Source organism: Podarcis filfolensis (genome assembly GCF_964270895.1).
Source record: "Podarcis filfolensis genome assembly, chromosome: 8".
Classification (NCBI taxonomy): Eukaryota; Metazoa; Chordata; class Lepidosauria; order Squamata; family Lacertidae; genus Podarcis; species Podarcis filfolensis.
Genome location: NC_139611.1, coordinates 72,957,916 through 72,984,942, shown reverse-complemented (window position 1 = coordinate 72,984,942; position 27,027 = coordinate 72,957,916). Strand labels below are relative to the sequence as shown.

General features: G+C 45.0%; 2 protein-coding genes across 3 annotated transcripts in view; one reads left to right on the top strand and one right to left on the bottom strand.

The window, feature by feature from the left end:
- Window positions 1-4,488: 4,488 nt before the first annotated feature.
- LOC310768913 (immunoglobulin kappa light chain-like) lies at window positions 4,489-11,049 on the top strand. The gene is made up of 5 exons (XM_083627826.1): window positions 4,489-4,725; window positions 5,747-6,085; window positions 7,693-7,977; window positions 9,792-9,893; window positions 10,648-11,049. The coding sequence occupies exons 1-5, from the start codon at window positions 4,656-4,658 to the stop codon at window positions 10,749-10,751; spliced, it is 900 nt and encodes a 299-aa protein (XP_083483952.1). The 5' UTR covers window positions 4,489-4,655; the 3' UTR covers window positions 10,752-11,049.
- Window positions 11,050-11,493: 444 nt separating this feature from the next.
- Window positions 11,494-27,027, bottom strand: part of LOC310768822 (free fatty acid receptor 3-like) — a 32,055-nt gene continuing 16,521 nt past the window's right edge. The window contains exons 1-2 of one of the 2 annotated variants that reach the window (XM_083627648.1): window positions 26,315-26,397; window positions 11,494-20,101 (exon numbers count right to left, since the gene is read on the bottom strand). In XM_083627648.1, the coding sequence (XP_083483774.1) occupies window positions 19,119-20,084 (966 nt within the window). In that variant the 5' untranslated portion in view covers window positions 20,085-20,101; window positions 26,315-26,397 and the 3' untranslated portion in view covers window positions 11,494-19,118. Of the gene's footprint in view, window positions 20,102-26,314; window positions 26,398-27,027 lie in introns of those variants that run through there. The other variant, XM_083627647.1, reaches the window with a different exon arrangement.

Here is a 27,027-nt window from a genome sequence, read left to right as displayed (position 1 = left end):
GTGCCACACTTGTGGGCCAAGCCCAGTGACTCATGCCTGCAGCTCCCTCTCCCACGGGTGGGGAACCTCGGGCTCAGCAATATTTATTTTATTCATTTAGAATAAAATATTTACACTGGTTAGCTTTTTAAAAAATAAAAAATCTGAGCCATTTATGACAGTTATACATAAATCCACACAAGAAAAAGCAAACAAAATGTTAAAATGAGAAATCCACAAACTGTTATGGAAAGAGGAATTATTAACCGCCTGCATAAACATGATGGAATAGAAGACCACATCTAGGCCATCAGAGTGGCTGTGGCTTAGGCTGGGGCCTGCGTCGTACAAAGCGGCTTGCTTCGCTAACCAGAAAAAGTTCTGGGTTACGCCAGCGGACTGGCAGCCACACAGCAAACAGAGCTGCATGACAATCAATAGATGCTGAGGCTGTTGCATCTGTGTCACGGCCCTAGCCAATGGAAACACACACACTCTCTCACACACCCGGTCTGTCCTAGATAGCATGTCATAGAGCAAAATGGGTTAATAGGGCATGCTTCTGAAGACTGAATGCTGGCGACAATCAGCCACGCGCATGATGTGCAACCTGCAACTTTCCAGAGATGTTGCAATTCTGAATTGCAGGAGCTCATCCTGACAGCCCCTATAACCACACCCAAAAATGCAGGTACTTGTATTGACCCATTATATATAGGCAAACAGACAGAGATATAAGAATTGTGTGTGCATGTGTGTGTGCGCACACAAAACATAGCATATAGTATAATACCCAATTGTTTAGAATCAGCATAACTGCAAACCCTTGCATAGTTTCCTGGAAGGAAGCTCCATTGAACTCAGTGGTGCTTTCTTCTAACTCCATAGGTGCAACATTGAGCTTTAACCAAAGATCTTCAGTCCTCTAGAAGGCAACCTGTACCTTTTAATCGGAAGTGCGAGCAACCTTGCAAAGAAGCATTGCTATCTAAGTTACTAGCACGAAGAGCAAAAGCTACTCCATCAAAGGAAAGGAAAGATGTCTCCATCCTTGCTTGATTAGCTTCCTTGAACTGTCAGGCTGAAATCCTTCCTATACTAAGCTGGGAGTATTGCTCATTTAATAGTTCTGGATTACTTTAAGCCAGGCATCCCCAACCTGTAGCCCTCCAGATGTTTTGGCCTACAACTCCCATGATCCCTAGCTAACAGGACCTGTGGTCAGGGATGATGGGAATTGTAGTCCAAAACATCTGGAGGGCTGAAGGTTGGGGATGCCTCCTTAAGCAATAGTTAAGCAACACACTTGCAGGTGCCCTCTGGGCAGCCTCACTCACATTGCCTTGTTTGAGGAAAGAATCCTTCTTCAGAGCAAGGCATGGAGCACCCATGTCACGTTTGTCAGCAGCAAGCAGCTGATCTGATGGTGGGTGGGTGGATGGGAGAGAGGGAGGCACAATTGTCTCAAGCAGGAGACATGTCTTTTGTTGGCCCTGCAGAATGGAAATCCAGCGGTCTGTTGACAGCAAGAAGGTGACTGATCAAACCATAGTTGTGTAATTGTCTTCCAGGAAAAGAAAATGGGTTATTTCAGCTATTGCTTCTAAAAAAATCAATTTGAAAGAACAATTCTATGAAATGCCAAAGGCCGGGAGGTATATGGGTCCCTGCTTCCACGCAGGCGTAACTTCATTTAGCTAAATGGTTAATCCATCAAAATGCAATCATTGTATCTCAAGACAAACATCCCTGGAGGGAACCAAGTTAAACCTGCGGTTAAGAATAGGCTCATTTGCTCAGTTGGGCAATTGTGATTCTAATCCCGTCGAATTCGGAAGGATAGCTGTAAGCAAGAAAGAAATGGCAAGTGATCAGGAGAGACAATTAGCAAATATTGTTGTTGTGGATCATCAGGGTGCTTCCTCTATGGCAACTGGCTGGAAGATGATTTGATCCAGTCCCTCGTGACTTTTGTCCCTCTCTCTCTGGAACATGACCAAAGCAAAAAAAAAACCATGGAAGAAGCAGGAGATGCCATCCGTAAAAAAATAATTAAAAAGCAGACAATATTCATCAGCAGGAGTTCCCAGGAGACTAGTTTCTGGACCACCCATTTTTGCCTTATCCTCTGCAATGCGTTTCTCAGTAGGTTCCCTTGGGATAGAACTGCCCTGCATATCTTTGCCTGCTGATGAAAAGTAAGCAGAGAAGAGGCCAGCCTAGCCTCCCATGAAAGAGAGTTCCAAGAAGGTCCTCTCTAGTGTCCTCACCAATCATGCCTATGGAGGTAGTGGAGCAGGGAGAAAGGCCTCCCCTAGAAGATCTCCAAGCCTGAGCAGGCTCATATAGAAAAATACAGTCCTTCAGATAGCTGGGACCCAAACCTTCTAGGGCATTATAGACCATAATCAACCCTTGGAATGATGCCCAGTGATAGACCGATAGCCAATGGAGCTGTTGTGACATAGGAATCTGCCTCATATGGATTCTGACCCTTGGTTCATCGAGATCTGTATTGTTTATATGTGCTGGCAATGACTCTCCGGGGCATCAGACAGGAAGCCCACCTGGAGAGGCTGGGGATTCAACTGGGGGCCTTCTGTACGCAAAGCAGATGCCCCACCACTGAGCAACAGCCTTGCCCAGGTAAGGAGCCAGCAATGGCGGCTGCTGTTCTTTCTAATCATCCACCCCTGTTGCTGGCTGGGTCGGAGGCAGCAAGCTGATGGCTATAGCCAGAGGGGCAGAATCAGCGCCACAGGGTCCCCGGGTTCAGCAGCAGGCCCCTTGCTGAGGCACGGGCCCTTTCACCCTCTTGCCTAACACTAGAACCCATGGATACCCAATGAAGTTAAATGTTAGACAATCCAAGACACATAAATCAAAGAAGTTCTCCATGCAGCTCCTATAAAACCCACCCTCATCAGGAGGCAGTGATAGGCCACCAACCTGGGTGGCTTTAAAATAGGGATGGGCAAATTCCTGGAGGAGATGGCTACCAATTGCAACTAGCCACAATGGCTATGCTCTGTCTGCATGGTTGAAGGCAGTAATGTTTCTGGAAACTGCAGAAGGGGTTGAGGGCTCTTGTGCTGATCTTCTGCTTTGGAGCTTCTGGTTGGCCACGGTGAGAACAGGATGCTGGACTACATGGGCCATTGGCCTGATCCACTACGTTCTTCTTACTTTCTTGCAAACTTGAAGCCAGTCCTGCTCTGAAAATGGTGTGCTCTGTGGGGCAGCTAATGTGTACAGGAGAAAATATAAATTTGTTTTCAAGCTCCTGATAACCAGCAGATACGTAAGAATCGATAAGGAGCAGCAGTGGCCTATTGTCTTATTTTAGGCATGGCTCATTTTTGGCCAGATATTTAGCACTCCCTCCCAGTTAGAATTTTTCAAGGGAGGAGGCTCCAGAGGACATGGAGATATGGTCTGTTTGGACTTCCAACACCACCCAAGATAACATTCTGTGCTGAGGAGTCTGAGGACTTTGGATCCAGGATAAGATGTGGAGAACTATGGAGGGACTATAAAGCTAAGTGTTATGCACTGAAGGGCAAATTTGTGTATGGAAGGGTCTGTAGAAAAGAGGCTCTGCCCATTGTGGTATAGTAGGAAAAAAATACCTGATATGCAGAACTAAATGGAACTAAGAGGATCCCACCCTGTCCCTAGCCACAAATATGGCTTCATCTCATAGCTTTTAGAAATCATAGAGTGTGATCATAGAGCAGGGCCGGCACATCCATGAGGTGGACAGAGGTAGCTGCCTCAGGCAGCAGAATCTAATGAGTGGCCACCATGGATGCTTCCTTTGCCACTGGGGAAACAAGGAGAAGTGGTGGTGGCAGCTTCTGGGTTCTTATGAGATATCATGAGAGCACTGTGAAATCTCATGAGAACTCACTGGAACCTGGAAGCCGTAGTACAACTCCGATAAGCGAAGCTTTGACAATGGCGACACTTTCCTGTTTCACCTCAGGTGGCAAAGCAAGATGAGTCGCCCCTGCCCACCAGGTTTTAGTGTCTTAAATCTGAACATTTTAAATAAAAATGTAAATAGTGAAAACAGCCTCCACAAATGCATTATATTAGGGGAAACGACTTGCAGAAAATGTGTACATTGGTCAAATTTTCACATAAAATGTGTTTATTAGGAGAAAGCCTTGCTAAAATGCTAATGAATTGCCACAAATATTTTCTTTATTTGCAAATTGCTGCTAACTGGAGAACTGGGGGGGGGGGGGGGGGAATATGACCTTAGGAAGAATTGAAATTTCACAATGATTAAATATATATTTTAACAATTGCTGAAAACTGTAGAGAACTGAATTTTAATTGGGAGGAAAATGAGAAACTGAGAGAATCGAAATTCATAGATCCTTCCACCCCTACTTCCAAGTTGGTTTGTATAGAACAAGTTACGGGATGAGCTTCTCGTGGGCCAGCCCTGATTCTAAGCAAGCCTTTTTTTATAAGAATCCCACAGGGGTTCTCAACCTAAAGAGAACAGCACAGATGGTCCAAGAAGGAGAAGCTTATTTTGATTCACAGCCTTGACCTGAAAAGGAAGTGCTGCGCTTTGTATCATGTGATTCTGCAGTCTCTCTTTGCTTCTCTGAGGGGGGAACCTCTATCTTTTCTGAACTGCAAAGCTGAGCAGCCACAAAACAATGAAGCTGAAACAGGTTTATCTCCTGCTGGGAATTTCCTTCCTGCTCTGCACCTCAAGCCTTCCCACAGGTGAGTCTGAGGGATGATGGGAAAATCCTACGCCTGCTTTGATGTGGGATATCCCTAAACAGAGATGCTATAAACTTAGTATTGGGCATGGAAGGAGCCCAAGTCTTTTGAATTGAGTCGCTTGCCTCTGAGAAGGAAGAAATGTCTAGTAGATTTATTGCAAAATGAACAAAACTTGAGATTCCTCAAAAATACATTTTTATTCTTCTGTTGACGACCGTAGCTTAGGAATCCCATACTAGCAAATGAATTTCAATCCAGATTTTGCATTTGCAATATGAGTTCCACAGGCTTCCCCACTTGCAACCTTTTAGCAAGAATGTTCTTGTTTCCTATGAATATGGTTCTCCAGCTCTGCAGACATGTGTGTGTATATGTTGTCATTTACTGTAGTTTTCATTGGCTCCTTTCTTTCTTTTTATATATATAATTTTTATTAAATTTTCTGTTTTAAAATTTAAAAGACTCATTTTACATCCTTAAGATATACTTAAAATATCAATGACTTCCCTTCTTCTCTTTCCATGGTTCATTTTACATATAATAAATCCCTACATATTTTACAAAAACTATATCATTCAGTATTCCATTATTGCATCCATCAAAACTTGTTTACACTGTTGAATTTATCTTAATGCTGCCAGCGTTTTCAGCTGTACACAGTTATTTCCCATATATTCAATAAACATTTTCCAATCTTCTCTAAATGTATGTTCTTCTCGTTCCCTTATTCTATATGTTAAGTCTGTGAGTTGTGCATATTCTGTCAACTTAAGTTGCCATTCTTCTTTCATTGGGACCTCACTCGTTTTCCAATTTTGGTCTAACAAAACACGAGCCGCAGTAGTAGCAAACATAAATAACCTTTTTTGACACCTGGGAATTTCAGTCTGAATTATCCCCAACAGAAAGGACTCGGGGAAGGGGGTTTGGTGACGGGGAAGTACTTTTAAACATTTTTTTCAATTCATTGCAGATCATTTCCCAATACTCTTTTACCCTTTCCATTGCCTCCTTTCAGCCTTCGGCGTCCATTACTCGGTGGTCCAGTTTCCAGCAGAGGTCACTGCCATCGTGGGAGACAACGTCACCCTGAAATGTGCCTTCTCCATCCAGACTGGGAAGCTCACTTCAGCCAAGGGGGGAATGTCCTGGTTGAAAGGCCCAAGGACGGCAGAATCTGTGGTGGTCCCAGGACCCCGCTTCAGCTTGTCTTATCCAGACACCTTCCTCAGCCCAGGAGAGGGACTGCTGGTCATCACCAATGTCTCCTTGGAGGATGCTGGGAGCTACACATGCCAAGTGATGGTGTTGGGTGAAGAGGAGATGTGTGGCAATGGGGTCAAGCTCCATGTTTATGGTAAGATAGGCCAGCGACAGGTAGGTAGGTCTGTTGGGCATTGAGCCTTTCTCCTTCAGAAAATGCTCATAGAATCATAGAATTGTAAGGGACAAACCCCTCTGCAATGCATGAATCTCTGTGTCCCTCTGCATGTCTATACTTTAACCAAGGTTCTTTGGTCAGGGTGTCTGGATGGCAGGAATAGCCAATGCTGCAACCTCTGGATGTTGTTGAACTACAACTTCCATAACCCCTGGCTGTTGCGCATGTTGGCTGGGGACAGGTGGGAGCTGGACTACAGCAACATCCCCTGCTTGAGGGTCTCACAGCACATGATTGTGCTTGCCAAGCTAAATAACACTCATAAAGAATACATGGCCCTCCATAGGGGTACGTAAGCAGCCCCCCCTTCCTGTTGAAACATCATTCCCAATTTTCCATATTTCATGGGGGGGGGGGGAGAGCATGAGAGAGAGAGAAAGAGAGAGAAGGTTTTTAGCATTTGCAGAACCTGAGATATGAGGTCAAATGTGCACACACAATTCTTCTCACTTTTTTGTGAGAAACCAGCCCTCTCCACTCTGCTCACTGTTTTCATTTCATCCTCCGGATGCTCTTGAAACAATCCCTGTCTTAATTATATACACATATATGGCTATTTATTTATCAATGAAATAAACAACTATCTGACTTTTAGAAGACTTCTGAAGGCAGCCCTGTTTAGGGAAGTTTTTAATGTTTGATATTTTATTGTATTTTTAGTATTCTGTTGGGAGCCACCCAGAGTGGCTAAGGAAACCCAGCCAGATGGGCGGGATAGAAAGAAATTTATTATTATTATTATTATTATTATTATTATTATTATTATTATTTATAAAAAAATTATACTGTTGTTTACAACAAAAATGCATAAAAACACACAGTAAAAACATATTAAAAAGTTAAAACCACACCTCAATTAACCCTTGTAGAAGGATGTATTCTTAGTTGCCTGCATAGACCTGGAAGAATAGACAAGTTTTCAGCAGACGTTTAAAACTTGGCACAGAAGGTGCCTGCTGAATCCCTGTCGGCAAAGTATCACACTGTACACAGGACTGAGTCTATTTCTTGTTATTATCAAGTGAGCCTCGCCAACATGGAGATCAACCAGCGATGCTCCTGCTGATGATCTCAGGGACCGAGCTGGGCTATAAAGGTTCAGGAGATCCCTGAGGTACCCTGAACCTAATTTGTGCAGGCAGGGCTCTGCAAATTAATAACTTCAGCCTGGCTCAATGGCAGATGGGCAGCCAGTGAAGCTGTTTTAACAGTAGTGTCCTGTCTTCCTGGCCAGGTACCTCCTTCATCAATCTGGCGACCACATTATAAACAAAGGCTTGGAGGAAACAATCAATGTCCTCTTAAAGTTCTCTCTTCCAGCCTTGATGCCACGGAACCCCTTTGCCGGGGTTCACGCTCCATTCCAAAAATCCTCTTTTTGCAGCTCATCGTTCCTGGGCACGGAGAGGAAAAGTCATCCACTCTCCATACTGCTTCTGAATACTTGTTGCTAGAAACTGCGGGAGCTGAGAGTGTTCTTGCGCCGCTGGCAACTGCTTTCCTTCTCTCTTTGCCTCCCGCAGCTCGCCCCACCCAGCCGGTCGTTTTCCTGCAACTCCAGACTCAGCCTGAATCCAAATGGACCCTCGTTTGCAGAACGGGAGGCTTCTACCCTGCTCCGGTGCGGCTCACGTGGTATCATTCTGGACTCCAGCTGAATTCCTCCCAGCAGGATTGTACAGATCCCACCGGGTTCTCCCAGGCTTCTAGCTTCTTAGGTTTGCCTGATCCTGACCAGAGGGCGAGCTACACTTGCAGCGTGGAGCACCCATCGGTGTCCGAGCCGATAAGCGTTCAGTACTCTTATGGTGAGTGGGTAAGGAGCAGCCAGAATTGCTCAGGGCACTTGTGCCTCCTTGTGGTCGTTTGAGGATGTACAGAAGGTTCGGAGCTCACTTGCCTTGGAGAACAGGATACAGTGGTACCTCAGGTTACATACGCTTCAGGTTACATACGCTTCAGGTTACAGACTCCGCTAACCCAGAAATAGTGCTTCAGGTTAAGAACTTTACTTCAGGATGAGAACAGAAATCGCGCAGCAGTGGCACAGCGGCAGTGGGAGGCCCCAGTAGCTAAAGTGGTGCTTCAGGTTAAGAACAGTTTCAGGTTAAGAACGGACCTACGGAACAAATTAAGTACGTAACCAGAGGTACCACTGTATTAGGGACTGTGGTTCTTCTCAAGCAGTTACACCAGTGCCAGATTTACGTATAAGCTAAACAAGCTATAGCTTAGGGCCCCACTCTCTTGGGGGCCCCAAAAAAATTAAAGGGGAAAAACCTGGATGTACATTTCCAAAATATAAGATAAAAAACAAATAAAATAAAACCTACATACAGCAACAGTCTTTTGTGTTGTGTAGGCTCCTATGATGTAAGTTATGGGCCCCGCCTGCTAGCCTGCTCCCTAAAATATCACTAGTTTGCTCATTTCTATATATAGGGTGCCTACATTCTGCATGTTATGTGCAAATATCTTTAGATACCTATTAGGTCAGTAAATTACCATATAGCATATATTCAACACAAAAAACAGCAACAATTTGTTGTGGACAAAGGACAGCTGGGCATATAAAGGGCTCCATTACCTTCAGTAGTTTAGGGCCCCATCAAACCTAAATCTGGCCCTGAGTTACACCCAGTACTAATTTTCTAGAAAAAGAGGCTCTAGGGCTCACCATGAACTTCTCCCTCATTCTCTTAGAATGGCAATGGTGCCCACCTGAGAGGTGCCGCAGCGGAGCTCCTGTGAGCTCTGGCTGAAAAAAGAAGCCCTGGTTACACCCGATTCAAACTGGCTTGCAAAAGCTCTAATTTATGTTCTCCTCAAACAAGTTTTTTTTTTTTAATAGTTCCAGTTCTGAAAACTGTTTTTATTAGCAGACTGTATTTGGTGCAATAGCCTTAAAATCCATCACCACAGCACTTTTTAAAGATAAAATTAATAAATAAAATGTTTAAAAGAAAGAATACACGCGGCAATGAAAACAGGAGGAATAATGACTCATGTGCCAGTTCATCTGGCAAAGTCATTTGTCCAGAAGTTAAAACTAGCATAAAAGTGCCAAGAATCAGAATCCTCGACTTTATTGTCAAGGATGAGTTGGCAACCTCAAACTCAAGGGCCAAATTCAGCCCTTCAGCCCTATCTGGAACTCAGGGCACACTCCTTTTCACTAGTCCTGCTTTGTGAATCGCCTGAAGTGATTTTGCCAGGCTTGAAGTGGCATAATGCTGTTCACTGGCCTGGGTGGTGTGTGCTGGTATGTGTGTAAACATGGTATAAAAGAAAATGTCCTACCTTTTACTCCACTCATGTTTGCCCCTGGCTCCGCCCACCACTAGCATGTGGCCCTGGGAAGGTTGCCTATGAGGCAATGTGGCCCTCGAGAGGTTCCCTAACTCTGTTATGGACTATTACAGGGATTTTCATTGTACCATTATTTGGTAACTGCTTCTCCCTGTGATGCATCGCTTTATCATTAATTTGCCTTCCCTTGGGGAAAGAGGCATTTAAAGTTGCAACTTTATTGCAAATTGCTTTCCATTATTCAGAGGCAAATCCTACATCCAGAACCCACAAATAGTTTCTACTCTAACCAATCATACTCTCCTCCTTCCAGAACCACAGAGCCGGTTCTCTTCCCCTCCCTTGGTGATTGAAGTTCTGAACCTGCTGAAGATTGGGGTAATCTTTGGCATCACCATTGCCCTTCTTGCACTAGGTACGTGACAGCCCTCTCCTTTCTTGCCTCAGATCTCCCAGCATGCACTCAGCTTAAGTCTATCTGGTGATTTGGTTTTCCTTTGACAGCATGACTGCTGTCCTTGTTGGGTTTTCTTCTTTATTTCCCTGAGTATACTGCATTGACACAATTTTCTCCAGCTGTGATTCCTTCTACCTTCCTGAATAGTTCTGGTGGGCAGTCCTGCTCCATCAGGGATCACACACAATAAACAGAATGAGGCAGGTGCAACACCTCTAGGGGGCTGGGGTGTCAATATTGAGGGGACCCAACATGCAGCTCACACATGTGCTGTTACATGTGACACACATTGAGCATTGCAGCTTCAGTACCCAGCTTCTCCTCCGGAGGATACGACATCATGACATATGTTACGTACATGATGTCACATACATGCAACACACATAACATCATGCAATTTCAACGCACGACAAGCCTCCTCAGCCTTGGGGGCAACCTGGTACCTCTGGAATGAGGTCATAGATACATAGCTAGACTTGAGGACGTCACCAGGGCAAGTGAAGGCAACTGAGAAGTGAGGGGGTCATAATTCACTAGCAAACCTTTTACAGCACATGCATGGAGGGAAATTGGCAAGGAGGGGAGATGGCTTTCAGCAATGCCCACATAGTTTGCAGAAAGCATGTTTTTCTTGGTGCTTTTGGCTCAGTTCTAAAGCACATATGGGTACTTGCTCCTTTGACCATATATTGCCTTTGTTTCTCTTCCACAGGGTGCATAGATTGTTGCAAAAAGCATTCGAGAAGATCTCCGGCAGGTCAGGCTACAGAACTGCAACATCAGGTCCTAGGATCTGACATCAAGGGGTACTTCTAAGGGCAGAGGCAGATATAGGTTTTTATAGAAGAATCAGGCCAGTTTGGAAGGACCTCCTCGGCATTCCAGATAAGCATTCCTATTCATTTCCAGGGCTGAAGTCAGGTGTGGATGAGAGACTTATCACTCTGCATATTTGTAGCAAAATCCAGCTGTGGACAGCACCTATTGGCTAGTGCCGGTCATGTTGCCAAGGCACTTCTCCGTGTACCTGCTGGAGAAGATTTGCAGCTGTGTTTACAACGTTTTCATTTAAACATATAGGAACTGGTGAATATATAGGTGGCGATTTTTTTTTTTTTTTAAGCAGACTGTCCAATTGCAGCATGGATGGAAGGCAAGGGTGGAAGAGTTCAACTCACCAGAATGTAAATTGTGAAACTGCAAATTAGCTATGTGTCTTCACATGCAGATGAATAAATCTCTGTGGTTTCTCTTTCAAATATGACTTCTGGTTTCATCCAGTTTTATGCTTCCTTCACCCAATTTTGTTCTCATGAGGACTTTAAGAAAACAAATTCCCAAGCTGATGTGGAAAGGTGTAGAGGTGACTTTAAGACTAGGAAAATAACAACTTGAGGGAGCTGAAATTGCCACATCAGTCCATCTCTATCTAAAGGAGTCTTTCCCTACCTTAGTGACAGTAGAAATTAATGAAGGATATTCAAAACAATATAGAGCAGAATAATATGGATCCAGCTCCATCAAAACACATAAACTTTATTAGGATGTGGTTGTTTGTCTTTCCTGGGAACTAGATTATATTTACACAATCCGTTTTGGACACTTGGTTTGGAGGGGGTGGGAAATCACGTTCAGAGATGCAGTGCTGAATCGCTCAACCTGACATTGAATCCAAAAGAGGTACACAAGCATTTTCCAGAGAAGTCGATGTTTAGCTCTGGTTTCATTAATGAGCTGCTAGAGAAACAAATAGTCTGCTTAACAAGAAACTTTCAGGAATTGCGATCGCTTTAGATGCAAAGAACCTGTGACCCAAGTTTAATTGCGCATGGTACTCGTGCTCTGCGTCTTCCAGCAGTCCTTCTCTGGGAACCGCTTTCTCTTCTACTGTCATACACATGTTCCCCCCACCCCCACCCATATAGTTCTCGAGAGTGATGGGACACCATCCATTGCTCCCAGGGGGACTAGTTAAATTGCCATCAAATTGTGCAATAGCAAGCGGCCCTGTCCATTAGTTGCTCAGGGCTGTGAGTGACTAATGGACCATTTTTTTAAAAAATCTGAAAGAACAGAAATCTCTTTTAGTGGAAGAAAGGAGCAGAGGAAAAGATGCAGTCCTGAAACTACTTTGTAGTTTGACGTGCTTTCGAACTGCTAGGTTGGCAGGAGCTGGGACTGAACAACAGGAGCTCACCCCATTGCGGGGATTTGAACCGCCGACCTTCTGATTGGCAAGCCCTAGGCTCTGTGGTTTAGGCCACAGCGCCACCCGCATCCCATTTGCACTATTACACCTCTTTAAACAGTCATGGCTTCTCCCCGAAAATCCTATGAACTGTAGTTTAAGACTGAGAGTTCTTGAGAGACATCTGTTCCCTCACTTAGCTACAATTCCCCGGGTTCTCTGGGAAGAGAGATTGAGAAACCACTCTGGAAAACTGTAGCTCTGTGAGGGGAAGAGAGGTCTCATTGCAACTCTCAGCAGCTTTAAGTTCCTAGGATTCTTTGGGGAGGGGGAGCTATGACTGTTTAAAGTAATATCATAATGCTGCAAATGTGTTGTGTGGATCTGGTGTTGCACATGGCTATTAAAGGCTGGTAGAAATGAGATGAACTTAGTCCTGTCGCCAGAACTTAATGTGTCTGTCCGTCCCTCATGCCATCATCTGCCAGCAATGCCCTTTGCCGTTCTTCGCTGGACAAGCAGAATAAATGGGCACATGTCAGATTTTGGCAATGCTCAGAAAGCTTTTCAGCCTCACTGGGCAGTCTGCTGCAGACTTTAAGAGTGGATCTTCCAAAGAAAACTGCACTGTGTGAAACTGCTAAGTTCCAAACGATCAGGAAATTAAATTAATCACATGTGGCTTGAATTGAGATTGCGAGTTTATCTCTTACGTTAGATAATCAGCTGGCCAGTGCCAGGATGTTTGCGTTATCATCCACACTGCCTAGTATTTGACAAAGTGGGCTTGACTCCACAAACGTTTGTGCCATAATAAATAAGTCAGTGAATAAATAATGTACTGCAAGTCTCTCCGGGTGGAATCCAAACATTAGTCATCTGCAGAATAATTTATGGACATGACTAGGTTCAGTCATTTCAATGGGTTTACTCTTAGTGAAACAGAGTTGGATGCAATCTTTTGCTGTTGGGATTCCCTTGTTAAGGTTCACTGCAACATTTTTCCTTTTACAGAATTATCCCAGTCCTTTGTGTATTTCATTATCCTCTGGCTTCACTCTTTGCTATTCCCACCCCAAAACATGATTATGTCTTCTAATTTAGGATTATTATTCATGCGTCTGATGATATTGAACCTTATGCCATAATACAGTTGTCACAGCTCAAGCCTAACCATGCCTACTCAGAAGTAAGTCCTGTTGAATGCAATGGTGCTTACTCCCAGGTAACTGGGGTTAAGGCTGCTGCGTTCATTATTAAGATGCCTTATTTTAAGACTCCCTTATTTTGCTGCAGACCAAAAATGGCCACCCCTTTGAAAAGTAATGTTGTGCTTCATTCTTTCCCCAGTATTTAAAGTAATGCTGCTTGACTCCAACTTCTATTGGCTAGCTCTGGGAGGGGAAGAGGGATGATGGGAGTTGTAGTCCAACTACATCCAGAGAGCCACAGGTCTTCAATTCCTGTTTAAAACATCCGTCTTGTCATTTCCTTCCAGGATGATTTGCCCATCCCTCATCTTATTAATAGGAGGATGAAAGGACATTCCTGGAAGTTTTCACGTTCCCATATTTTTTCTCATCAGAGTTCTTCTTCAATCAGCAATTGCTGCCCTGACCACCAGAGCTAAAAATATTCTTATCTAGCCCAGGCTCCTGCTTAACATCTCTCCTCCTGACAGCTGTTGGGAATGTGGCAGAGCATGCAAACTAGCCAGCCTAAGTGGGTTTCCTCTTTCATGTTTATTCTTAAGGGTTGGTGCCATGGCTGTCCAGATGTTACAACATCTGGTGGACCACAGGTTCACCAGCCCTGGTTTATGCCAGACTCTTCTGTACATTACGCAAGCAACCTTGCAATGAAGGACCTGATGAGAGTCACTGTTACAATGGATGAAATTATGCTCCAAGCTTAGGACAGATGTAAGGTTCCTCAAGGTTTTTTGAGTTTCCTGGCTTGGAAACATGACTCTTGATAGCTTATGGTGGTTGCCTAATCCCAGAGTCAAATATTAGGGCTCCCAAATGCTGGACAAACCAACGATATTTTAATCAACTCTAATATGATGCAACCAACTTTACCAGGCAATTTTAGGAGTCTCAAGGAGAGGGGATGGTGGCTTTTGTATAAAATGTCAAGCAAAGGTATGGGGGGGGGACCTTTTCAGCCCAGGGGGCCAAATTCCCTCTTGGGGTCTGCATCCCAGCTGTGGGTGTGGCAAGAAGCAAAAGTGGCTAGATATGATGCTACATTTCCAACCGCACAAAAGCCACAAGTTACTGTAAAGGTAAAGGTAAAGGGACCCCTGACCATTAGGTCCAGTCGTGGCCGACTCTGGGGTTGCGGCGCTCATCTCATTTTATTGGCAGAGGGAGCCGGCGTACAGCTTCCGGGTCATGTAGCCAGCATGACTAATCCACTGGTGAACCAGAGCAGTGCATGGAAATGCCGTTTACCTTCCCACCAGAGTGGTACCTATTTATTTACTTTGCACTTTGACGTGCTTTCAAACTGCTAGGTTGGCAGGAGCAGGGACCGAGCAACGGGAGCTCACCCCGTTGCGGGGATTCGAACCACCGACCTTCTGATCGGCAAGTCCTAGGCTCTGTGGTTTAACCCACAGCGCCACCCGTGTCCCTACAAGTTACTGTGCACACACACAAATTCCATCCAGGCAAGTGAGGGGCATTATCACAGTTCAATGACATGTTGTAGCCAGACAAAAACACTCAAGGATGGTGTGAAGCAGGGCTGGTGAAGGGTTTGACCTAGAGAGGAGGCATGGCCTAGGGAGAGTTCTGAGGGCCAGAAAGAGAGGTGTGGAGGGCCACAGCCTCCAGGCCTCCACACCTCTGTTTCAAAGTGCAAACTGCCGCACCAAGTATCCCTAACTGTGGTCCCTCCTCATGTCTATCTGTGTTGCAGATGTGGGCAGCTGGCTCCCTCTTCATCCCTGGGGTGCCTATGCCTTTTTCTATTCCCAGAGAGAACAGTACAGCCTTTATCACATTACCATCTCATCTAAGAGCTACAAGTGCTTTGCAAACATCAGCTAATTGCATTTTCTTAACCTCCCCCTGGAGGTTGCGACAGCTGAATTGTGTGTGTACAATGGGAGAGAGGCTCAGGAAGGGAGGAGAGATAAAGGGAATCAATGAACCTAGAAATCATCCCTCTTCTCTCTTCACCCACCCTTGTTCCATCCTTCACCTTTGGTCACTTCTATCGGTTTTCAGGTGTAAAGGAAGAAAGCCAGGAGGATCAGGCCACAAACTCCCCCCCCCCTTGCCCTGGTTCCAGCCGGTTCCATCCAAACAGACTGCCTTAAATGCAATTTAAAGAAACAAATTTAAAAAGAGGAAATACTGCCACCCCCCATATTCACCCTCTGATGTGCTTATGCATCACTCCCTGAGCCACTCTGCATCACCATGAAAGGGTTATGATCTCTAGGATAATAAACATTTGGCTTCCAAAGGCTGTTTTCCAAAGGTCTCTGTGTGTGTCAACCTCTTTAGTCTGTCACCCAAATCACTACAGTGGTACCTTGGTTCTCAAACACCTTGGTACTCAAACAACTTGGAACCCAAACACTGCAAACCAGGGAGTAAGTGTTCCGGTTTGCAAACTTTTTTTGGAAGCCAAATGTGCTCCATTTTGAGTGTTATGCTTCCGATTTAAGTGCCACACTTCTGTTTTGAGTGTTACACTGAGGTCTGCCTGTTTTTGCTATTTATTTTGCGTTTTTGTTTTTGCAGCCCTTTTTGTTTTGTTTTTGTGACTGTGTGGAACCCAGTTCAGCTACTGATTGATTGATTGTGTGACTACAGTACATTGTTTATTGCTTTCATTTTATGGATCAATGGTCTCGTTAGATAGTAAAATTCATGTTAAATTGCTCTTTTAGGGGTTGTTTTTAAAAGTCTGGAACGGATTAATCCATTTTGCATTACTTTCTATGGGAAAGTGCACCTTGGTTTTGGAACGCTTTGGTTTTGGAATGGACTTCCGGAACAGATTAAGTTTGAGAACCAAAGGTACCACTGTAATTAGGTACTTTGAACTTCAGGGGAAGCAGAGATATATCCCCGTGAACTAAATCTCTCCAAGCCTGACCCAGCCCTTACAGCTCATCAGTCTGGCTGAATTAATTATACTGTTAAGAGGGAGAGAGACCAGTCATCCTCTGGTTTGCTATGGCAGGTTTGCCACTGCTGTTTGTGCTGCAAGTTCAGATTCAGATTGATGAGCTGAAGGAGGGCTTTCTTGGTGGTGTCCTCCAATCTGTAGAACACCTTCCTGAAGGATATGGTTAACCCCATCAGTTCTGGCTTTTAAGGAGGCCTTGAAAAAAAATGGCTTTGAGCTGGGATGTTTTTGCGGTCATTATTTGTTTATTTTATAAAGGAGACCCACATTATTACAATAAAAAGTAACGCTCTTAAGCACAAACACAGCAAATACAGGTTCCCTTATGGGACAATGGTTGGTGGACCTCCAGCATTTGCCACCTGAGGCAACTGCCTCACTCTGCCTAATGGTAGAGCAGTCCTGTTCTTTATCCATGTTTTACCCCTGGTCCTCACCATGGCTTTTGTGAACCTAGCACAGTAGCTTAGCAATGGTTGAGTAACTATTAACCAAGGGTTGTATTTGGTTCATAAAGTTCGTTTTACATGTAAACCTGGCCTTTTCACTGAACAATAGTTAAGGAGTTATCCCTGCCCCCAAAACAACAGAGCTATGAGTGAGAAGCAGCAAAAGTTTCAAAAAGCTCTCAAAGCTTGCTGGTCATGTTTTTGTTTTTGTTTTATAATAATCCATTTTAGCTTTAGCTATGGTTATTAATGACGGTTAACATTAACCATCAATCCTTGTGGGATGTAATCCACTGGGAGCAGTCAAATACAACATTCTTTGTTTTCCTAGAGAAGACATGCGGGGGAATGTTTGGTCCAGCCAGTCAAAAACTTCCTATTTCCTCCTGGCTGGAGCATCCTTCCTTTGCATGTGACTAGATGTGGGTGTGACCTTACCTGTCCAGGTAACAAAAGAACATGGCATGCTACCACTCTCTCTCTTTTCCATCTTCCTTTCGCCAGTCTGCAGTCACTGGAATTAACCCCCCCCCCAATATGGGGCAGATCCACATGTACATATTTGTAACTAAGTCTGTCTTCAGGAATCCAACTGTGAACTGAATGTGAGTAAACTTATTTTATTGACTTTCAGTAAGATTGTCATGTCTTTATTCTTTTAAGAGGGATAAAGGGGAACTTACCAGGAACATACAATTCAATACTGAATTGTATGATAGTGAGAGGCTTACACAAGCCTGCAACCAGCTATCTGCTGCATGTTAGAAGGGGAAAGTAAACTCTGCTAAGTACAGGGACTTGCTAGCACAAGTTAGGAAGGATATTAATAAACAATATATCCTCTCCTGCCACCCTGAGCATTCCCACACTCCTTAGCAACTCCTGCTTGTGTTACACGGGTTCACTGCATCTTGCCACTTCAAATTACTTGCATTCAGTAAAAAGGATGGGCTTCCTCGCATGTCCTCTGGGAGGTGTTAACAGGCCACATTGGGACCATCCTGGCTGCCCAGAGGGCCTCTTAGATTTCTCACACATCTTGAGAGCAGCTTCAAACATGACAAAAAACGAAAAAAAAGGAAGTGCCAAGGCATGAACCGTAGAATCGTATTTCCTCTTTTGGCACTGATGGGTTAACATGCAAAGTAGACAATATGCATTCAGGTTCCCCCACCCTCCTTGGGGAGATGTGCACCCTCCTTCTTTTGTGAAGTCACTTTCGATGGGATCTGGCCCCCCACCCATCCAACACCACCACACACAAACATGGAACATGATTCTCTACAGTTTTAACACTTGGCGTTCTTTGAGGCAGCGAACAGAGTCCTTGTTTCTTCAGAAAACCCTTTTCCAGAAATGAGTCTGAGTGCCGAAAAGCACATATATGCCCCTTCTCCATCAGAGCAAGGAAAATAGGAACTCAGTGTCACATCATCCCTTTTCTGGAAACAGTTGGAGAATAAGAGTCTCTGCTAGGCATCACCAAGCACCTCGCCCTGCTGTGAGCCATCTCCACAATGCCGCTAGGAACATGTGGAGCAGCATCCAGGATATCAGGAGCCATGGGAACATTTCTCATGGCTCCTGATTTATTTGTCTCCTCCATAACTATCAGAGCAGTGCCTAGGGCAGGCATAGGTGAACTCGGCCCTCCAGATGTTTTGGGACTACAACTCCCATCATCCCTAGTTAACAGGACCAGTGGTCAGGGGTGATGGGAGTTGTAGTCCCAAAACATCTGGAGGGCCGAGTTCCCCATGCCTGGCCTAGGACCTAGTGGAGGCCTTGTAAGCCACATTCACCACTGGCTGACTTTGGGGGATACAGACAAGAAGCAAGACATGGGGGGAAGCTCATGCGTGGCATGGGAGCTCAATGGATGGAGAAGGGAGAGCCCCATGCCTTGTGGAGCTCATGACAGTGGTGCCTAGTCAGAATGAGCTTGCATCCTACATGCACTCACCAAATTAAACTTATTTTCTTCAAAACATAATCAAAATAAAACTGGAGGGAAGTGGCTCTCACCCATCATTACTTCTAGCCTTCAAGAACCAAGAGGGGAGAGGCTTAATTGGTAGAGCATGAGACCCTTAATCTTGGGGTTGTGGGTTCAAGCCCCATGTTGGGCAAATGATTCCTGCATTGCAAGGGGTTAGACTAGATGTCCAACTCTACATTCCATGATTCCTCAACCCAGCGTGGAAAAGGACTTACGGAGCTTCTCTGGGCACAGTCCAGCTAGCCTCAGAGGTGCAGAAACCGCAGAGGTGCATGATACTGAGATTTCAGTTTCGGGGGCCTGGAGCCATTTCTGTCAGACTTAAATCAAATGTTGTAGTATCTGCTTGGCCCACAAAGAAAGTCTCAGTCTCTGGTCATGTCCATAGATGTAGATGTTCATAACCTGGAACAGCAAACTGGCTCCTGGGGACCTGCTCTCCCCAGTTTTTCACTCTCTCTATAGAACACCTTGCGGATCACTGAAGGCAAGGCACAGACCCTCTCTACCCGGGTCAGGAAGCCCCAGCATGAACGTTGCACTGCAGAGGAAGAAAAGTAGAAGATGACTGGATCCAAGCTGGCATTGAAGGTGCTGAGGAGCAAGGCCTCATCCCTCCACCGTGGATCTTCCCATTGGATGAAGCCCACCACGTGGGAGATATTGTAAGGCGAGAAGCAGACGATGAAGACGGCTAACGTGGCTGACACCAGCCCCACGGCTCGCTGCTTTTTGCTCCTGCGGATGTGCGGCGAGGAGATCACGATCCTCATGAAGCCGAAGTAGCAGAAGCAAGTGAGCAAGGACGGGACCAGGAAAAGGACGATGCCAAGCTCCAGGCGGACGGGGAGAAGGATGGCGAGCTGGACATCTGTGAAGTTCTTGTAGCAGTTCTTATGGGAGCCGTTGTCTGGCTCTGTGTTGTTGTATGGCTGAAACTCGGTGATGTACACAATGCTGCAATGGGCAAAGGAGCAGGCCCAGAGGCCTAGGCTGGCCACAGCCGCGTAAGCCGAATGGCGCCTCAGCTTGTAGTGGATGGGGTAGGCCACACCCAGGTAGCGCTCCACACTCACCGCCGTGAGGAAGAGGGTGCTGGAGTAGATGGTGCTGAAGTAGAAGAGGCCGCTGAGGGGACATAGGGGAGCGGGGAGAGGCCACTGCCCGGCAACCGCCTCTGCCACCTTGAAGGGCAGGAAAGCCAGGAAGCAGAGGTCAGAAACAGTGAGGTTGAGGAGAAGGACACAGTTGGGCGTGGCTTTGGTCTTCAGCTTCTTGATGAGGGCATACAGGGCCAGAAGGTTGGTGGGAAAGCCCGTCAGGATGGTGAGCAGGTAGATGGAGAGGTAAACACCAGAAGGCATGCCAGATGCTTTTTCACCTGTGCGGGGAGATAAGGTGTGTGAGAGAAGCCATTTGTGAGGAGGATGAAAGAGGAGGGAAAATAAATCTGATGCCAAGCGGTTGCCCTCAGACATTTCCTTTTTAAAAATGTCGTTGTGGAAGTTCATCAGCATTTTAGTGCAAATTCCTAATATGCACATATATAGATAACAATGGCACATTTTAGCAAAACAGCTTTCCTTTCCATAATGGGTTTTGGTCTGCTGTTTTCACTAATGGGTGCATTCTTATGCACGCCTCGCCTGAGTATATGCAGTGCTATTTTTCTAGAAAAAGAGGTGCCAGAACTCATCGTGAACACCTCTCTCAGTCTCTTAGAATGACAACGGCGCCCACCTGAGAGGTGCCGGAACTGAGTTCCAGTGAGTTCTGGCTTTATACATATGAGTTGGGTAGAGAACAGCATCTCAAAATACAGAGACTGGCAAATTTCAAAGGATGCTGTGTTTGCTCAGGTATTATTTCAGAAAGTGCAAATTAGGTAGGTTTGCCTTTAAATGAGAACTGGATTTATTCTCTCTCTCTCTCTCTCTCTCTCTCTCTCACACACACACACACACACACACACACACATACACTGAGAGGTTGTGGATAAGAGCTGCGATGTATCTGAAGGTTGCTGAGACAAGATGGCAACCAGAGCATCTGCTTCTCTGTTTGCTTCGCAAACCATTTTTAATCCACCCTCTGAATTTACCCCCCACAGTGGTCCTGTGTAGGGCAGGTGAGACGTAATCCAGCCAGGGACTGGAAGTCAGCCAAGAAGAGGTGAAGAAAGTTTATTTATTTATTATTTGCTTTGCAATACATGTGAGCCAGGGAGAAATTGAGAGGGCAGCCAATCAAACCCAGCATTTATTTGTCCACCTTGGTAGGTCTGGAGCCAATCTTTCTGTGCCAGCCTGTTCCAATCTCTGCCAGACTGACTGCTCTGGTTTGGGAGTTTTCTGCTGTGAATACTTGGGAAATAAAACATGCCTGGTTTATTCTTTGTCTTTAAGGTCCCCATCTGCACCATGCATTTAAGGCAGTATCATACCATTTTAAACAGACGTAGCTTCCCTCAAAGGGTGCTGAGAGCTGTAGGGGGCCCCTATTCCTATCAGAGGGCTACAGTTCTCAGAGTTCGATTTTTTATATTACTCTGGGAATTGTCACTCTCTGAGGACAATAGGGGTCTGCAGACAACACTCAGCATCCTTAATCCACTACAGCAGTTCCCATGATTTTTTTTTGGGGGGGGGAGCCTTGACTGTTTAAATTGGTATCAGTGTGTCTGTGGTGCAGAGTGCCTTCCATCAGCTTCTGCTTGTGGCCCACCCCAGTCTGAACAGGGATAGCCTAGCTTCTGTTGTCTGTGCTCTGGTAACCTAAAGGTTTGTTGTTGTTTAGTCGTTTAGTCATGTACGACTCTTGGTGACCCCATGGACCAGAGCACACCAGGCACTCCTGTCTTCCACTGCCTCCCGCAGTTTGGTCAGACTCATGTTTGTAGCTTCGAGAACACTGTCCAACCATCTTGTCCTCTGTCGCCCCCTTCTCCTTGTGCCCTCCATCTTTCCCAGCATCAGGGTCTTTTCCAGGGAATCTTCTCTTCTCATGAGGTGGCCAAAGTATTGGAGCCTCAGCTTCAGGATCTGTCCTTCCAGTGAGGTTAGATTGCTGCAATGTGTGGGTCTGTCCTGAAGATGGTTTGGAAACTTCAGCTGGTGCAGAATTTGGAGGCTCGATCGCTCACCAGGGCAAGATGGTTTGAGCATATTGCACCGATTCTGGCCTGACTGCATTGGCTGCCAATTAGTTTCCCAATTCAAAATGCTGGTTTTGACCTATAAAGCCTTAAACGGCTCAGGACCGCAATACCTCAAGGACCACCTCTCTCTCCAGATGAAGCAACTCAGACCCTGCAATCATCATCTGAAGCCCTTCACCATGAGCCCCCTCCTTGTGAGGTCTGGGGGGTGGCAGCACAATAACAGGCCTTTTCTGCGCTGGCTCTCTGCGTGTGGAACGCGCTCACCAGGGAAGCTCACCTGGTGCCTTCATTCTGTATCTTTTAGGTGCCAGCCAAAAGCATTCCTCTTCTTTTAGAGTCAGACCAGGCATCCTCAAACTCGGCCCTCCAGATGTTTTGGCCTACAACTCCCATGATCCCTAACTAGCAGGACCAGTGGTCAGGGATGGTGGGAATTGTATTCTCAAAACATCTGGAGGAACGAGTTTGAGGAGTATGAGAAAGTTCTAGACCTTTGACTAATTAAACAATCTATGGCCTTTTAAACTTTTGAGGGTGTATTGGTTTTGTTTTTGTTACTGTGGTATGTATTTCTGTGTCTTTATATGGTAAAGTGCCTTGGGATCTTTGGATGAAGAGTATTATAGAAATAACAACAACAACAACAACAACAACAACAACATAGTGCAGATGGGGCTACACTGGTGGAATCTACACACATATTTAAAAAGCACTGTGAAAAAGCTTATTAAAACGTTTTGAAAAATACATTGCATTTTGCATAGCTCACTGTCGCCATCTAGTGTCACACTTCACACCATATTTAAAATGTTTTATTTGCAGCTGTATAGCTGAGTCCACTCTTGTTGTTCCTAATGGCTGCAAACTGCTTTGAGGTTTGTTTGTTTGTTTGCTTGCTTGCTTGCTTGCTTGCTTGCTTGCTTTTTTAACAACCAAGTGGCATGTAAATTCTATGAAATAAATAAAATAAAATAATGTCTCTTTTCTGCCCTGGGGTTGGTGCCTCTGCCTCCTTCTTTACATTTTTCTCCTCCCCAAGTCTGGAAGCCCAGCAATTTAGGGGTATTAAAACTGGGCTTCTACTTCTCTGCATTGATTTACACGCCATGGTGGCTGAAGGTTATCCAAGCGAGGTCTGAGGAAACCTTGCTCTGAGAGGAGATGCCAGAGCATCTATAAAACTCCCAGGCTTCGCTCCTTACCATATTCACCCCTGTTTTCTCAGTTCTGCACTGGGGCCTGAACTGGCTCCTTCGAGGGATGCACACAAGGACATTCTTCATTCCTAGGGCCTCATAAAAACCAGCACCATAAAAAGCAGAAGGAGCGAGTGAAGCTCTACATTCGAAACAAGGGTGCGAAGAGACCACAGTGCCTCCTATTTGCCAAGCGGCCACTGTAGTGGCAGCATTGGGTGGGGTGGGGGGCTGCCAAGGAGGAAGCAGATCTGGCTTCCAAAGTACGCGACACAGCTGTCACGACCACCGTGGCAGCAATAGGCAATACATTTCATGAAGGCTAGTTCTGCTGCCCCTGTGGATCCTGCAGTCGCCTCACCTTGCCTCGTGAATGTGCCAGCCCTGTGTGTAAGAAGGGATAGCTTCTTACAGCTTAGCATGGAGCCACAGATGCCACTGCTTCACTGCCGGATTTACATGTAAGCTAAATAAGCTATAGCTCTGGGCCCCACTCTCTCTCAGGGCCCCCCCAAAAAAATTTTAAAGGTGAAATAAAACTGGATGTACAATTCCAAAATATAAGATAAAAATAAAATAAAATAAAGTCTACATACAATGGTACCTCGGGTTACATATGCTTCAGATTACATATGCTTCAGGTTACAGACTCCGCTAACCCAGAAATAGTACCTTGGGTTAAGAACTTTGTTTCAGGAAGAGAACAGACATCATGCTCTGGTGGCGCGGCGGCAGCAAGCGGCCCCATTAGCTAAAGTGGTGCTTCAGGTTAAGAACAGTTTCAGGTTAAGAATGGACCTCTGGAACGAATTAAGTACGTAACCAGAGGTACCACTGTATAGAGACTTCCGGTTGGCGCCATTGTTTAATGGCGGATTCCCTCCGAGCTCCGGAGGGAATCGGCTCCGTAGCGTCTGGGTCTGGCCGCTGCGGCGAAGCGGGGACCCTTAAAATCACAGGCGCGGATGCCTGTGAACACAGAGACTCGGCGGGCACCATTTGCGCCCCCCCAATCCGCGACGGAGCCTTTTTAAAGGCTTCGGAACGGAGGCAGGGCAGCGTGGTGCTGAGAGTACTCCCTCGTCTACGGAGTGAAGCCGCAAGCCATTGACAGAGAGCGCCAACTTCTTCTTTTGATCGATTGGATTACAAACATCAACCCGTGAGTAATACGGAGATTGGAACTCTAAAAAAATTTTTCTATTCTGGATCTGGAACGAGCGGGAAGGGGCTAAAAAGGAAGTCCACCCCCCCCCCCTTTGTAAACAACTTAAAGCAAAGGACCGAGCAGCTAAGGTCGAGGAAATCTGTTTCTTGTTTGTTAATAAAAGATCTTGACTTCACGGTTTTAACATTATAAGAAAATTTACCGGAGGATTAAAAGAATTTTTGGGAAATTGAAATTTCACCCCCCCCCCCAGACCCGGGAACGTCCTAGGAGAAAGCCTGTTGTATCGAAGAGTTTGACAGCTGTCAAGTTAGCTGCCAGTCAACTAGCTGTCAGCTGGAAAAAGAGAAAATTGTTTTTGCTGTTTCTGCTGGCTCACTCGGTATAACTTGTTGAAAATAAGGAGGGCTGATACAAAATAACTGGACTTTTGGTTTTGAGCTGAAAGGAATATCAAGGAACTAAAATCCCCCTAGAGGGGTAATAGGGACATTACATTACAAAAATGGCTGGAGCATGTAAAATTCAAGCAGAATTGGACAGAGCATTTGTTCTCTTGGGAAAGTTACAAGAAGAGTACAGTGCTTTGTCTACAGAGGTCTCAGCACTACACTTAACAGTAAACAACTGTCTTGAGCCTGATAAGGATTTGAAACAGGGAGCCCATTCTACTGAACAAATAAATGAAACTGAAAGTGTAGACACGATGGAACAACATGTTGCTTTTGAAGAAAATGAAGGAGGAGCTGGAATTCTGCACGAGTCAAAGGAGAGTGGTAATAGGAGGCCTGACATGATGACAAAAAAGGACAATAAAAATTGGATGTGGAAAGCCCGGTCTGAATGGGAGTCTGAAAAATGGAGAGATCCCCTTTGGAGGAGATCTGAAGACCTGAGGATCACAGAATTGTTGAAGGTGAAAGCTGGAGCTTCGGGGACATATGGATTTGTAAGAAATTTGAAGCAAGAGCTAGAATACCCCGTAGGCTTCGCTTTTAAGTGTGGAGGACGGGCTGGAAGTAACATGGATCTTGTTGGGCCGGAGCCTCTCCGAGACTTGGGGTTTAACATCAAGGACTATCAAAGAGGCCGGCAGAAAGGAACTGAGAGAGATATAAGGGCCTCGGACGTGAGATCTCCAGGCTAAAGAACATAAAGACTGATGGGTATTGGTTGGGGACTGGAACCGGGAAAAGGGTGGGTGGAGGTTGGAAATCCAAAGGGTATATAAGTATAATCTGTCTTTTATTCTTCTTTTCTTGCTATATTTTTTTTGTTAGTTGTATGGAAATTGGGGAAACCGTGGAAGGGAAATTTTGGTCGACTTTAGGAAAAAGGTTTAAGAATAAGTAAGGAGGTATAAGTATTGATGTGTAATTTTGATAAGGTAAAATTGGTTTCTCCTCTCTTTCTTTTTTAAATTAAAAGAAAATAAGGTTAGTAAAAATAAATTGAGGAAATGGAAAAAAGAAGCAAAGTAAAATAATAGTATGTTAGAATAAACGTTTAAGTTAGGGTGAAGAAATAAGTTAAGGACTTGCTGAATTGACAATTTAAATTGGAATACAAGAAGGGGAGGTGTGAGGAGGTCTGAGAAATAAGGTTAAGGAAAATAAGTATCTGAAACTTTATGTGTTTTTTTTTAATTATATTTCTGTTAAGTTTGGATTTTAGTGTTGTTTTTAATTTGGTTATTTTTGTGTTTTTGTTTGTTATATGTTTCTTGAAAATACCAATAAATATTTAAATAAAAAAAAAAACAGAGGTACCACTGTATAGCAACAGTGTTTTGTGTTGTGTAGGCTCCTATGGTGTAAATAATGGGCCCCCAATCATTTTAAGTTAGAGCTTAATAATTATTTCACTATTAATACACTTCTTCTTAATTGTATTTCACTATTAATATACTTCTTAATTGTATTTCGGTTCAACAATTACTTATTTTGTGATGTGCAAATAGCTTAAGATACCTATTAGGTCCATATTACCATATAGCATCTATTCAACACAAAAAATAGCGACAGTTTGTTGTTGACAAAGGACAGCTGGACATATAAAGGGCCCCATTACCTTCAGTAGCTTAGGGCCACATCAAACCGAAAACCGGGCCTGGTCAGCTTCCTGTGTTCCTAAACGATAATTTGGGGTAAGTGTCGCAGGAGAAGACGATGCATTCCTACAAATGACTGGTAGGAATTCTTTCGCATCACACCCAATTCCCCATCTCTATTAATAGGGTCTTACTTTATTCTCTCTCTCTCTCTCTCTCTCTCTCTCTCTCTCTCTCTCTCTCTCTCTCTCTCCCTGTGTGTGTGCCAACTGCAAGAATCAGCTTGTTCCAGAGTTGGCTTTGATCTACAACAATCTCTTCCAGCCTGGCAGCATCCCCAGAAAAGGTCAACAGGCACTTTTGGTTTACAAAGCCTGCAGCCATGTGTTTGGACAGAGTGATATGGGCACTGGTCCAGCGCCAGCCTGCTGGCATAAACCATCCTGGCACACTTGGCACTATGCCCTGGGCAATCATTGGCTTTTTTCCCCTTCCCATCTTCTTTTTGCCCCTCCTGGCGGTCTATGCTGGTGAAAGGTCTGTTCCTAAGAAGGATCAGGGCCATGAGGTAAAGGGAAGAACAGGAGGAAGAGGAGTAGTAATAACAATTTTATTATTTATACCCCGCCCATCTGGGTAGGCCTCAGCCTGGCAAATACTAGTCCCCATGGACAGGGACGCTGACTTGGGCCCCACACTGTGGGCACCCAATGCCCACTGTGGGTGTCATGAT

What these genes read in the sequence shown, in the direction of transcription:
- LOC310768913 (XM_083627826.1), top strand. Translation starts at nt 4,656, where the DNA reads ATGAAGCTGAAACAGGTTTATCTCCTGCTGGGAATTTCCTTCCTGCTC. An exon ending in CACCTCAAGCCTTCCCACAG is followed by an intron (nt 4,726 to 5,746) that starts GTGAGTCTGAGG and finishes GCCTCCTTTCAG; the next exon opens with CCTTCGGCGTCCATTACTCG. An exon ending in GGTCAAGCTCCATGTTTATG is followed by an intron (nt 6,086 to 7,692) that starts GTAAGATAGGCC and finishes TGCCTCCCGCAG; the next exon opens with CTCGCCCCACCCAGCCGGTC.